Source organism: Equus przewalskii, chromosome 21 (assembly GCF_037783145.1).
Source record: "Equus przewalskii isolate Varuska chromosome 21, EquPr2, whole genome shotgun sequence".
Classification (NCBI taxonomy): domain Eukaryota; kingdom Metazoa; phylum Chordata; class Mammalia; order Perissodactyla; family Equidae; genus Equus; species Equus przewalskii.
The window spans coordinates 23,604,862-23,618,536 of NC_091851.1; the positions used below are offsets into that span (position 1 = coordinate 23,604,862).

At 43.7% G+C, this 13,675-nt stretch overlaps 1 protein-coding gene across 2 annotated transcripts in view; it reads left to right on the plus strand.

Annotated features, from left to right (window-relative positions):
* The window catches only part of MAPRE1 (microtubule associated protein RP/EB family member 1), a 28,160-nt gene that overhangs the window by 12,163 nt on the left and 2,322 nt on the right, over positions 1-13,675 (plus strand). For both annotated transcript variants that reach the window (XM_070588013.1, XM_070588014.1), the window contains 4 exons: positions 2,092-2,237; positions 4,460-4,667; positions 7,214-7,335; positions 12,237-12,389. In XM_070588013.1, the coding sequence (XP_070444114.1) occupies positions 2,092-2,237; positions 4,460-4,667; positions 7,214-7,335; positions 12,237-12,389 (629 nt within the window). The remainder of the gene's footprint in view (positions 1-2,091; positions 2,238-4,459; positions 4,668-7,213; positions 7,336-12,236; positions 12,390-13,675) is intronic.

Sequence of the window (13,675 nt, forward strand, 5' to 3'; positions counted from 1 at the left end):
TAAAAACTGATAGTTCTTCAAGTGGTTTTTTCCTGAGAAGCAAGCAGGTGACTCCTCTTTTTAGGTAGTTTTGGTTGACTTGAGCTGGAAGTCCCATGGATGGCTTGGGAATAAATGCACATTATTTTGCTGTTTCAGAAAAATATCTTTCATATGTAGAGCAGTGCTATGGGTATAGATGCTTAGTAGATTATTTTTGCGTGTGTGTATGTCTGGTTTTGTTTTTTTTATTTTTTTTAAAGATTTTTATTTTATTTTATTATTTTATTTTATTTTATTTTATTTTTTCCTTTTTCTCCCAAAGCCGCCTAGTACACAGTGGCACACTCTCTGTTGTGGGTCCCTCTAGTTGTGGCATATGGGACGCCGCCTCAGCGTGGTTTGATGAGCGATGCCATGTCCGCGCCCAGGATTCGAACCAACGAAACACTGGGCCGCCTGCAGCGGTGTGCGCAAACCCAACCACTCGGCCACGGGGCCAGCCCCGTGTCTGTTTTTTTTTTAAGTTGATTCTTATATATCAGGATCCAGATAAGATCTATATGTTCCAAATAGTAAATTGACTTTTAAATCTCTTTTAGAATTTAACAATTACTCCTCTTCGTTGTGCTCTTAGTTTCTTAAAGAAACTGGGTCATTGTCCTCTAGAATTTAAGAAGCTATTAGTGTCCCTATTTTAAAAAATATAAATATTGCTAATTCAGTGCCTGGTGCATAAAATTCCCTCAGTATATTTTTGTTGGATGAGTAAATAAATCAGCCACCTCGAAAATCAGGCTTTCACTGGGGCCAGCCTGGTATTGTAGCAGTCCAGTTGTCACGCTCTGCTTGGGCGGCCTGGGGTTTGCCAATTTGGATCCCGGGCATGGACCTAGCACCGATTGTCAAGCCATGCTGTGGCAGGCGTCCACATATAAAATGGAGGAAGATGGGCATGTATGTTAGCTCAGGGCCAATCTTCCTGAGCAAAAAGAGGAGGATTGGTGGCAGATGTAAGCTCAGGGCTAATCTTCCTCAAGAGAAAAAATCAGGCTTTCACTTTCCGATGTTCCTTTCTGCTAAGAATGTCACTCTGGTCACTGAAGTGCTTTTGCTCTCTTTGCATCTTTCCAAAAATAATGATAATGGCACTCTTTGTGCCAAAACTGTCAGGGAGCCAGCTTGGCCTGATTTAAAGTAGGTTGAATGTGCTTATTACGCTGGTCTGTGTTCTGCACACCACCTATTGCTTAGTCACTGGATTTCTTGTCGTCTTCCTTGGCTTGTTCTTTGGCGAAATTAGCCCTGGAGGAGCAGTCAGTGCACAGGGAAGCCTGCCCTGTATCAGGAAGGTGCAGTTTGGTAGGCATTAGAGAAGTAACGTTCCTGGAAATTTTAAGCACCAAGAAAACACTTTTTTGGGGGTGGTGATGAAAAAAATGGGCAAGTGGGGGAAGGAATGAAATTGGGGAGGAGGAAATGAGATTAAAATGTATGTGGTAAGTTCTTTGAGTTGCCTTTGAAATTAAAAAAATTTAAATGGAGGAACACAAATATGTCTTCTATTCAACTTTGTGTATAAAATGATAGGTTAAGTTTATTTAGAGATGTAAGAAGCTCAGAAAGACAGACATCTTAGAAAAACCATTTTCTTAACCTAGGTCAGAGGACGGATCTTTGAAATACTTGGGAAATCCCTCCCACCACTGGGGAGGAGGGTAAGTCCTTGTGACAAATCAGACAGCGTCAGCTCTGTTTCCCTTTTTTCTCTTGTAGGCATTCATTTTTCTTTGTAGTGGTCATTTTATTGTCATGCTGGTTTCTTATAAAGAGTAGTTTTCAAATTTCATAGAAACATCCCTTTTTTCCTCATCATAGGCTTCCAAGTTGCAAATGTGTTGTAGAACTTATCAGGTAAAACCACAGTCTTATTATAGATTTAAAAAATTGGCTTGAGAGTCAAGTGGTAATGAAGCTTTTGGGTTTTGTAGGTTCACTTTACAACTTCTTAAATGGTATGTGGGTTAAGTGGGTCTGGGTAAAAGTTCACCCCACTTATTTACTAGTAGTGTTTAATGACCTGGTGTATATTTTATTCTGTTGTTCATTCAGGGGCTGCCTATTGTCAGTTTATGGACATGCTGTTCCCAGGCTCTGTTGCCTTGAAGAAAGTGAAGTTCCAAGCAAAGCTTGAACACGAGTACATCCAGAACTTCAAAATCCTGCAGGCAGGTTTTAAGAGGATGGGTGTTGACAAAGTGAGTCAATTTTATTCTTTCATTTAGGTTGTTTCTTAACTAGTGGTTGTTACTGAGGATGTAGATGTTGGCCAATAACTTTGGACATTTTTTCTTTTCCCGATTTACATAATTATCATTTCTCCAGTTAATGCAGAATTTACTAGGAGCAGAGTTTCCCTCTGCCCTGCTACCACCAGTTCCCTCGCCGTCTGCTTTCTTCATCATGAAGTTAGTAACCATTTGGAGGAATCAACCTGTAAATCTGTACCTGTGATTTTTTCTTTTTGCTTTTTCTCCCCACATTCCCCCAGTAGATAGTTGTCTGTTTTTAGCTGGGGTCCTTCTAGTTGTGGCATGTGGGATGCTGCCCCAACATGGCCTGATGAATGGTGCCATGTCCGTGCCCAGGATCCGAACCGGTGAAACCCTGGGCTGCCAAAGTGGAGCACACAAACTTAACCACTCGGCTACGAGGCTGGCCCCGTGATTTTTTTTTTTAATATTACTGTTTAATCTCAATTAGTCGCAGCTCCAACTGTTTTAATCTCTGGATTTACTTCTGTAAAGCATACCATATGGTAGAGTAAATAGTTCTAATAGGGAAGATTCTAGAAATACTTGTTATAGCAAGGTACAAGGAAGATCTCTAGTAGGTACTGGGAAGTTCTGTTTGCCCCCAAGGTTATTTGAAGGTACTAGAAACATGGTTCACCCGGGTTCATTAGGACAGATATTATCTCTGTTTTTAGATAATAGATTATTGCAAAATTAAGCAATCCCTACCCCCCCCCCCAATTAAATTAGAAGGGTTTATCCTTTTAAACCATTTTGGGGGGGAAGACATTTATTTTAGTAAAGCTTATAATCATCCCCTAATTGTCTTTCTGGTGTATCTGTTTTTTATTTACTTTGAAATCAGTCTTATTTTTATTTTAGTTTGTCTCTGTACAATATAAAATGTGCATTTGTAGTCTTAAGAATATCATTTAGTTACCAGACATGGTTAAACTAGGTGTAGCTTATATACAGTGATTTTTCTTTTTCTTTTTCTGGAATTATATATATTTTTTTGAATAAGGGAAATTTCTAAAGCATGCAAAAGTAGAATAGTGTGCTGATCTCCCATGTGTCAATGATTGTCAGCTTCAGGCCAGTTTTGTTCCAGCTTTACCTCTACCCCACCCCCTGTACTTCTGGATTATTTTAAAGTGAGTTGTGGTCATAACATTTTATTTGTAAACGTTTTAGTATTATACAAAGTAATTTAAAAAAGTTATATTTATTTGCTCAGAGGGGTGGATATAGTTCAGATCATTACGTACATTCTTTTTTATAAAAATACCATTGCAGCTGGAATCCTTAAAGAGTTAAAAGATAGTTAAGCTCTGGCCCACAGTCCAATGATTTGAAGTAATACCTGATAACACAGCATTCTTGTACAATAAAAAAAACGTACAGGGTCCTTAAAATATGTTTTGATAGGATGGAATTGCTTGAAAAACATCATAGCAGTTTGTAGAAATCTACCCTGTGACTGAGTCTGTACCTTGACCTATTTTCTTTTTTAAAGATTGGCACCTGAGCTAACATCTGTTGCCAGTCTTCCTTTTTTTTTTCTTCCCTTCTCCTCAAAGCTCCCCTGCCAGTACATAGTTGTATATTCTAGTTGTAGGTCCCTCTGGTTGTGCTCTGTGGGATGCCACCCCAGCATGGCTCTATGAGCGATGCCAGGTCTGCAGCCAGGATCCAAACTGGTGAAACTGTGGGCCGGCGCGAAGTGGAGCGCGTGAACATGACCACTCGGCCAGGGGGCTGGCCCCACCTTGACCTATTTTTAAGACAGAATTTTCTTTAACAGAGTTCATGGTAGATACCTGTGGTTAGCTTGTGCTCTGGATTTCATTCTTTGTGACAGGCACTGTGGCTGTGCAAGTTACATGGGAATGATGCATCTTAGGATGTGTGCATGTGACTTATATATGACACCTACTGCTCTTGCTTTTCTTATTCCTTTTGATGGACTTGGGTGGGGGTTGGCCGGTTTAGGTACTCTGTGGAAGGCAAACTGAATGAAACTTGCTCTATGAACTTCCAGGGGCTTACTTAGCACTAAGTTCTTGCCTCTAAAATATTTTTTTCCCCTTTTGGCAGTGCTTTATACTGATTTGGTGCATGAACACGTTTGATGCTTGCCAAAAACTTCATGCTTTGAGCTAAACAGTCTTGATGTTTCTCTGCAGATAATTCCTGTGGACAAATTAGTAAAAGGAAAGTTTCAGGATAATTTTGAATTCGTTCAGTGGTTCAAGAAGTTTTTTGATGCAAACTATGATGGAAAAGACTATGACCCTGTAGCTGCCAGACAAGGTCAAGAAACCGCAGTGGCTCCCTCCCTTGTTGCTCCAGCTCTGAACAAACCGAAGAAACCTCTCAGCTCTAGCAGTGCAGGTAAAAAAACAAAACAAACACCATTTCCAAATAATAGTATTCCAGATATTCATTCATTCATTCATCATTCAACTAGAATTTTCCGAGTAGCCATAGGTTTAGGGAGCTTAAGGAGCATAATCCCAGCCCTGTGGCGGGAGTGTGGTTCGTGGCATCAGGCAGACCTGTATGTGTTCTTAGGTCTCTGTAGCCCAGTGTAAGCCACTTCACCTCTGCCCGACAATTTCCTCCTTTATAAAATGGGAATTTCAGTACTTGCCCCAGAGGGTTGTTCTTGAGGCCTGAGTGAATTACTGAGTGAGTATGCAGTTTTGTCACTACTCTTTAGTTGTATGGAATAGAAATCCCTCGGGTTAGCTCACATGAAAGAGAGCTTTAGTTTGAACACAAGGACATTTCACAGAGCCCTAGGAAGGGAAGTTAGAACCAGACCTGAACTCCCAGGAACTGAAGGAACTTTCTAGGTCTCTCAGGGACTGCTCTTGGCTCTCTGCATCATGATTCTTTCTGCAGACCAGCTTCCCGTGCTTACGTAGTGCTTCCCCGCCCTTCCCTACAACTTTAGCTCCTAAGTGGCTTTAACTTGCTGTGATGCCAGCGGAATGTGCGAGGCAGGGGCAGGAACCTTCTTTAAAAGGTCTTGGCCTGGTAGGTTTCCCAAAATGTGTTTCCAGTAGTATATTCATAGAACATATGTATAATTTAGGGCAAGTGGATGTTCTATAGATGCTAACTCCTTTTTCAGAAGGTGGCAAGAACATTAGTTAAGGTCCCGTAGTACCTTGAGAGAGAGGCTGATCTGTGTGGTAGGTAGAGAGGGACACTGAGTACTTTTTATAGCTTTGTTGAGATGATTCATGTGCTGTTACGGTTCACCCATTTAAAGTGTATAATTGAATGGTTTTTAGTATGTTCACAAGTGTGTTCAACTATCACCACAATCAATTTTGGAACATTTTTGTTACCCTAAGAAGAAACCTTATGTGTGCCCAATAGCAGTCGCTCCTGTTTTCCCGTTTTTCTTCCCCACCCCCGCCCGCCCCCAGCCAACCCTAAGCAACCACTAATCCACTTTCTGTCTAGGATTTACCTATTCTGAATATTTCATATAAATGGGATCATAGATTATTTGGTCTTTTGTGTCTGGCTTCTTTCATTTAGCATAATATTTTCAAGTTTCATCCATGTTGTAGCATGTGTCAGTACCTCATTCCTTTTTATGGCTAAATAATATTGCATTGTATGGCTATACCACATTTTATTTATTCATCAGTTGATGGTCATGTGGGTTGTCTCCACTTTTTAGCTGTTAGGAATAATGCTGCTTCTGCTGCTACGAACATTCCTATACAAGTTTCTGTGTGGGCGTGTGTTTTCTTTTCTCTTGGGTGTATATCTAAGAGTATATCTTGGAGCAGAATTCTTGGATCATATGATAACTGTTTAACCTTTTGCAGAACTACCTGACTTTTCCGAAGTGGCTGCACCATCTTACATTCCCATCAGCAGAGTATGTCAGGGTTCCGATAGCTCCAGATATTGAGTACTTTTATTCTTTAGCTTCCTAGAATGGCGAACTGCATAGGTAACCCTGTGCATTTCATATTTCAGATGCTGCTGACGGGCACGTGGAGACTTGCATTAAGCGTTAGTCTTCGGAATAAACACATACTAGAGATCATCCTAAGGAAATGCCTGTTACTGCGGGCAAAAGGCCTTATGAGTATTGAATAGTTTGGGGTGTTAGGAAGATCACGTGTTTCTAAGCCTGGCATAAAGTACAAGCTTTACAAAATAATTGCGGAATGAGTGAATAGAATCATGATTGATAAATCTCCTTGAGGTAGCGCATTCTTGATGATTTTAACTTGTAGATAGGTTGGCCCCTTCACTGCGTTTTCCTTTTCCTTGTCTGCCTTTGGCTATTACAACTGAGAGAAATCAGTAAATCGTAGTCAGTGTGCTGCTGTTGTCTCCTTACCCCTCTGAACACCACCTCAAAGGTGCGCAGGCGGCGGGTTTGAAGTAATTAGTGATAAGAGCAGTCTCTACCGCCCTCCTCTTCCCGGTCCAGGGAGCCCACGGTTCTGAATTAGGAGGCATCTTACTTTCCAGTTGGGGAGCTGTGGGCACCTGGCAACAGCTGGGCCTGAGAGCTCAGCCCTGGTGTGAAGTTTGCCTTCGCTCCCTGAAGCTGCCCTGTATGTGGACTTGGTTCGAGCTGGGTTAAGGTAGATCATCTTCATGCACCATAACGATTGCCTTTTTCAGATGATAGTCCTGTTCACCCCAGCGGGAAAAAGACCTCACAGAAGGACTTATTCCCAGCACAGAAGATTGTGGCTAAAATTGGTACTTAACTCTGCTGCCAGGATAAAACATCACTTTGGGCCAGCGTGGGGGTGTTGTCTTGCATGCTGGGCTGTCTATGTCGGGTCCCTTCACTGCATAGCTGTGGAGGGCAGTTGGTCACAGCTTCCTCTTGTCTGGTGTGTTTTTCTTGTCTTGAAATTTCTTTTCTTAAGAAACCTCTGCTCCTCTCTCAGCTCCACAGAGGCCCATTGCAGCACACAGAACTACAGCAACCCCTAAGGCTGGCCCGGGTGTGGTGCGAAAGAATCCTGGTGTGGGCAACGGGGATGACGAGGCAGCCGAACTGATGCAGCAGGTAGGCCCCCTCTCCATCCGAGGTGGGAGTCCTTGGGGGGAGGACACTTGCTGCGCTCATCAGGGGAAGCCTGTCTGTGTTCTTGGAGGGAGACCTGCCTTGTCTGCTTGCAGAAGCAGTCCTTATGTCACGTGTGAGCACTTGGTGTGGTGTGGGGATCGTGAATGTGGAGGTGGGGGCTGGTCAGGCATTTCTGACATCTGTTAGTGTGACGGAGACCGATGGCTGTCTGGAAACCCACCCATACGATAGAACCCTGTTGAAAGTCTGGTACGCTGTCAGGAGTCTCTGGGGTTCAGAAAGTGCCTCTTGAATTTTGACTGTGACAGAAGATAAAGGAAAGTTCCTTTTTAAAGAAGTAAATAAAAAAAGATTCCGCAGTGTCTCTACTGAAATCCTGGGTCCCTGGAGATTCAGGTTGAGAGTGGAACTGGTATGAAAAGCCTGTTGCTCTTCTGTTCTTAACAGGTCAGTCATTTGAAATGTCTTCTTCAGGATTAGTTAAATATCCTGAAGGTACTTGTCAGAAGTCTCTGTGGAGCAGAACAAATTTTAGACATTTAGACATCTTCTCACTAATTCTTGCAGTTTGTTTGTTTGCTTTTGCATGCCTCTCTTGATTAATTCCGGTTTTAAAGTCAGGGGTGCTTTGTGATGCCCCTGAGTTTGTCATTGAACCCTTTTACTTTCCTAAAAGCCGAGTCCTAAAACCTGAGGAAAAAGACCTCACTTTTAATCCAGAAGCTCTCGCGACCCTGACCCTGCTCCCAGGAGATGGGACATAAGAGCCTGCTCAGAGGTCACATTTTGTGTTTTTATTCATTGATTTGTGTGTGCCCCGTGGTCCTACGTGCCCTGGGAGTGTCAGGGTGACTGGGTCACCATCCCCATTAGTGTGGCTGCCTTGAGCACCCTCTGGGTGTTGTCACTGTGTGTCACTTGTCACTCCAAGTACGCCATCCTGGAGAATAAGGAGACTTCCCTGTAACTGTTGGTTTCCAGATGTGGATATACACAGGACACAGCTTCAGAGGAAAACAGTAAATGCCAGGACTGGGTGGCTAGCGCAGGGTTGATCTTGTGCCCTCTAGGAGAAGGTGCAGCGTGTTCCATGTGACTGCTGTCTGGCTCAGCTAGTGTCCTAGGGGAGGGAGCACGGGCTTCGGGTTGCGCGGATTTGGAGATTGTTCTGGCTCTGCCACTTCCTTCTCCTTGAGATGCGTCAGTTCACCTCTCTGCACTTAGTGTCCCGTGCGAAGTGGGGCTAGTGCTTTGGTCATGGTAGCTGAGTGGATTACGAGCTGATGCTATGTCAAGTGCCTGGAGTGGTGTTTGGGATAAATGGGGTAAATGGCAGTGGATAAAAGACAGTTGTGATTATTACCGTTCTTCTCTGTGGGTTTTTTTTTTTTTAAATGAATGGTTTACAGTGTATTTTTAAAAAAAAATTTTTTTTTTAAGATTGGCAACAGTTGTTAGCTCAGGTGCCAATCTTCTTTTTAATTTTCTGCTTTTTCTCCCCAAATCCCCCCAGTACATAGTTGTGTGTTTTTAGTTGTGGGTCCTTCTAGTTGTGGCGTGTGGAATGCCTCCTCAGCATGGCCTGACGAGTGGTGCCATGTCCGCGCCCAGGATCCGAACCGGTGAAACCCTGGGCCTCTGAAGCGGAGCGTGCGAACTTAACCACTTGGCCACGGGGCTGGCCCCTTCTCTGCGGTTTTGATAGAGTGAAATAGGTTATGTAGTGTTTCTGAAAGTTCACAGGAATCAGATTTTTGGGGTGAAATACGTGAATGTTAATAATAATTAAACAGTGACTAACAATTTTAGAGTGTGTGTCATTACTTTACTAGGCACTTTAATCTCAGTTGTGCAGCAGCCCTGTGAGGTTTTACGGATAAGAACAGTGTGGCTCGGAGAGGTTCAGTCACTTGAGCTGGGTCTGGAACCTGCCTCACACCCACATGGTCCAGCCCTGCCTCAGAAGTACTTTATTTGGTTTGCACCGGGTTTTCGTTTATTCCTCTTCTTCATATGAAGGATTTGAGGTTCTCTCCAGGTCACTGACGTCCTTACCACCACCCCCTGTAACTGACTCCCTTGGCTCATACATGCTCTTTCTGGAAGTATTTGAATGTGTGCCCCTTGATAAAGGTGTGGACGTCTTGGGGCCGTGACCTGTGTGGGAAATGGAGCCAGAGGGGCTTGTTAGGCTAGGAGAAGAACAGTGTATTCTACAAATTACCTTGTAGTATTCATATCCTTGGGAGATGGGCAGCAATTCCACATTCTTATGTCATCCGGGAGAAATTTACTTTCAGTTGATTTTAGTCTAAAGCAGCACTGTGCAATAGAAACAGAATGCAAACCAGAAATATGAGCTTCATGTATAATTTACAATTTTCTAGTAGTCACATTAGGAAAAGTGAAAAGAAACAGGTTAAATTAATTCTTTTTTTTGTGTGTGAGGAAGATTAGCCCTGAGCTAACTGCTGCCAGTCCTCCTCTTTTTGCTGAGGAAGACTGGCCCTGAGCTAACATCCATGCCCATCTTCCTCTACTTTACATGTGGGACACCTACCACAGCATGGCTTTTGCCAAGCAGTGCCATGTCCACACCCAGGATCCGAACCTGCGAACCCCAGGCTGCCAAAGCAGAACCTGCACACTTAACTGCTGCGCCACTGGGCTGGCCCGGTTAAATTAATTCTAATAACACGTTACCCAGTATATCCAAAATGGTATCATTCTCACGTGTAATCAATACAAATAATTATCAGTGGGATGTTTTTCATTTCAAGACTGTTATAGGTCTTTGAAATTTAGAGTGTATTTAATATTTATAGCCCGTCTCAATTGCACTTGCCACATTTCAAGTGCTCATAGCTACCATGTTGGCCAATGCAGGTCCAAAGCGTTCTCCTTGGGCTTCTTAGGTTATAGCTATTTTACTACAAGAGAAGGTTCTAAGAGTGACGGTGGTTACTAGCCACAGGTTTTTAATAAGCTCATAAATAAGCATTTAGAAGAGCACCAAGTGAAAGCCAGTGACTTAGTGTATACTCACTGTCTCTGTGGATACGTGCTCCTTGAGTGCTGTCAAGGAGGAGTGCTGCTTTGAGTGCTGTCAAGGAGGAGTGCTGCTTTGGCTTTACAGGTGGGACCCAGAAGGCTGGGTTCTGGTGCCTTGATGATTTGTAGGCCAGAGAAGGTTTAAATGGGTTTTGAGGGAGGTACTAGTGAAACGTGAGTGTGCGGATGGAGTCCAAGCTAGCATATCTTTTTAAGCTGTTTTGACTGTCCTTTCCTCTTTGGTCGCTAATATGATGGGAAGGCCTGTTCCCTGGTGCTTGGATCTTGGAGCTGAGGATCCAGGGCAGTTTCCTGCTTACTGCTGAGGTTGGTCAGCTCTTGCCTTTCTCTCCCCTCTTGTGCTCCCCTTTGGGGCTAACGAGACTTGAAGGAAAGGAAACAAGTAGCAGTAAAACAGGGAGGGGTGAGTAGGGGGAGGTGGATGATTTGGATTTGCTGGCTACTAGGTAATGGTAGTGCTTTATCGAAACTTTCAATGATTTTTAAAAGTGATTTCTGTGACTGATAAAGGAATAGTGAAAGGATATCTCAAACCTGGTCCTGGTTTGGGCTGTTCAGCCTTTTGATGATGAACATTGAAGTTAAGTATTTGACAAAATGGTCCTGGTGCTTCCAGTCACCTGCGCTTCATCTCTGAGTGCTTCTTGACTACAGGTTCTGAAGGGGAGCTTCCTTCCACCCTGGAACGGGGCTCGATCCCTTGGTTGTGTCTGGCTTCTTGATCAGAAGAAGTGTGGGGAAGCTAGGTAAGCTGTTTGATTCATTTTTTGCAGCTAGAAATTCAGAAGGCTGAACTAGATTTCTGGGGTGCTTCTGGCTCTTGGAATTCCCTGCTACCCAAATTGTTCTCAGCAGCTGCCCCTGTGATTTCCTGGCTTGGCTTGCCCTGTGGCCTAGCCTGTAAGTCCTGTGAGGATTTTATGTGGCACGGATGCTGTGTGATTTGCATTTAGTGAGCATTAAATTGAATTCACGTGTCATAGATTTGAATACGGGAATGAAGATACACTGTGCTTAAAATACACAAAGGACCGTAAGAGTCCTTATGACTTTTATTACTCTTGGCTAGATAGAGTCTTGGCCTGCGCACTGAGGTTTCTTCCTTCATTGCCGCTTTGTGGAAATTAGAGCCCCTCACTGGGACTCCTGGAGGATCCTGCAGCATTGTGTGGTGAGCTGAGGAGATGCTCAGTGGAGCTGGCAGTGGAATGTGGTGGGGTTTGCTCCCTGCTGCCACTGTCCTCTCCCTTTTGAGACTTTTGGGAAGAATCATTGAGTTTTCCGTGCCCAGGCCTCCCTCGGTCCTAGCTGTTTTTGGCTAATATTAATCATCTTTGGCTAGTCTTCCCCTCCTGGCTCGCCATTTCTACCCTGCTCCCTTGGACCAGACCCTGTCTTTTGCTGACCTCCATACGCAGAGAGGTCTGGACTTGATGGACCAGTGCCCTGTAAGGACTCAATTTATGATTGTCTGCCATCCTGCTGGGCTGGGTTGTGGATTCTGCTTGTCTGTTTGTCTCAGGCTCCCATAGTTTTTCTCCCTGATCTTTTCTCAGTGCCTGGGAAGTTCCTGCGTGTTTCCTGGTGTAGTCTGCCCTTTCCTGAGAGTTAGTATAGTCAAGGTGGTAGTGAACAAGCCCATGTTATTTATCTGGGGCTGAAGAAAATTGACATTAAACTACAGTGGGTTTTTGTCCACGTTAGAGAGTTTGATTAAAGACCACATCTCCTTTTGGGCTAGAAGTTTGTCTGATGTGTTATTGGTACATGAATGCCAGGTGTCTCACCCTTTTTAATGTCTTGTGCAGGTCAACGTATTGAAACTTACCGTCGAAGACTTGGAGAAAGAGAGAGATTTCTACTTTGGAAAGCTAAGGAACATTGAATTGATATGCCAGGAGAACGAGGGGGAAAACAACCCTGTGTTACAGAGGATTGTGGACATTCTCTATGCCACAGATGTACGTGTTGACTATGAGGATATTTTCTTGCCATTTTGCCACCTAAGAAAATTTTATCTGGTTGGTTTTGGCAAACTCAGTGCCAATGCTTCTCGTGTTCCAGTGTAGTATTCATCAAAAGACTTCGGCTTTGACCCTCAAAGTCAGCCAGAGGGAGCCTCTGCCTAGCTTCAACATCTGCCTTGAGGTCTGGGAGCTTTTGAGGCAGGAATAGGACAAAGAGTGCTGACTTACCCTGCCTTTCTAGTTTGTGGCCACTGATAGGTGATGAGTGCCACAGAATGCTCTTAACCCCACCATCCCCACTCCAGTCCCTGTAGCTTGGACCCCTCAGCCTCAGGTGCTGCCCCCATTTTATCAGGGCCCCAGGTATGCTCTGATAACCAGACATGTGGCCCGTTGGTGACGTCTGCTGCCCATAGCCATCAGAGTGCACCTCACTCTTCCCTTCCAGGTGCGGCCTGCTTCCCATTCCCTCGCAGGCCTTTGTGGTCTTGTTTCTTGGGATCCATGTATGTCACACAGCCACATCTGCTGATGCTAATCATGACATGTTAGCTGCTCAGGGAAGGCTGATTTTCCCTAGATTTGGAATTTGGTATCTTACTGTGTCCACTCTTTAATGGCTGTGTTTTTTAAGAATTCTTCTGTATACCTACCAGGGTCTCTAGGGTCAAACCACAGTATGTGTCTTAAGTGTTTTGTAGTATGTGTAGCAGTACACAAATATGAGGTGATATTAATGCTGTTATTAACACTGTCCTCTAAACAAATCAGATGAATTTTGGGGGCTTAAGGCAGATGACTGAAGAGTTGATAATTTGTTCAGTAAATTCTTATTTTGGGATTGCTTTTTGCTAGATAACAAAAACAAAGATGGTGAAGTTATGAGAGTCTTTGGTCGAGTCTCAGTATTATTTTAGTGGAATCATAACTAAATTCAGCCCTAGAGATTTAGTTAAAAAAAAAAAAGGTGGTGATTGAAGACGAAGTCTAATTTGTTTTTAAAGATTGGCACCTCAGCTAACATCTGTTGCCAATCTTCTTTGTTCTTTTTCTTTCTTTCTTTCTTGCTCTCTTCTCCCCAAAGCCCCCCAGTACATAGTTGTATATTCTAGTTGTAGGTCCTTCTGGCTCTGCTATGTGGGACACCACCTCAGCATGGCTTGATGGCCAGGATCCAAACCTGCAAAACCCTGGGTCACCAAAGTGTAGTGTGCGAACTTAATCACTCAGCGACAGGGCCGGCCCTGGAAGTCTAATTTTGATGGTAGTGTAGCCATTAG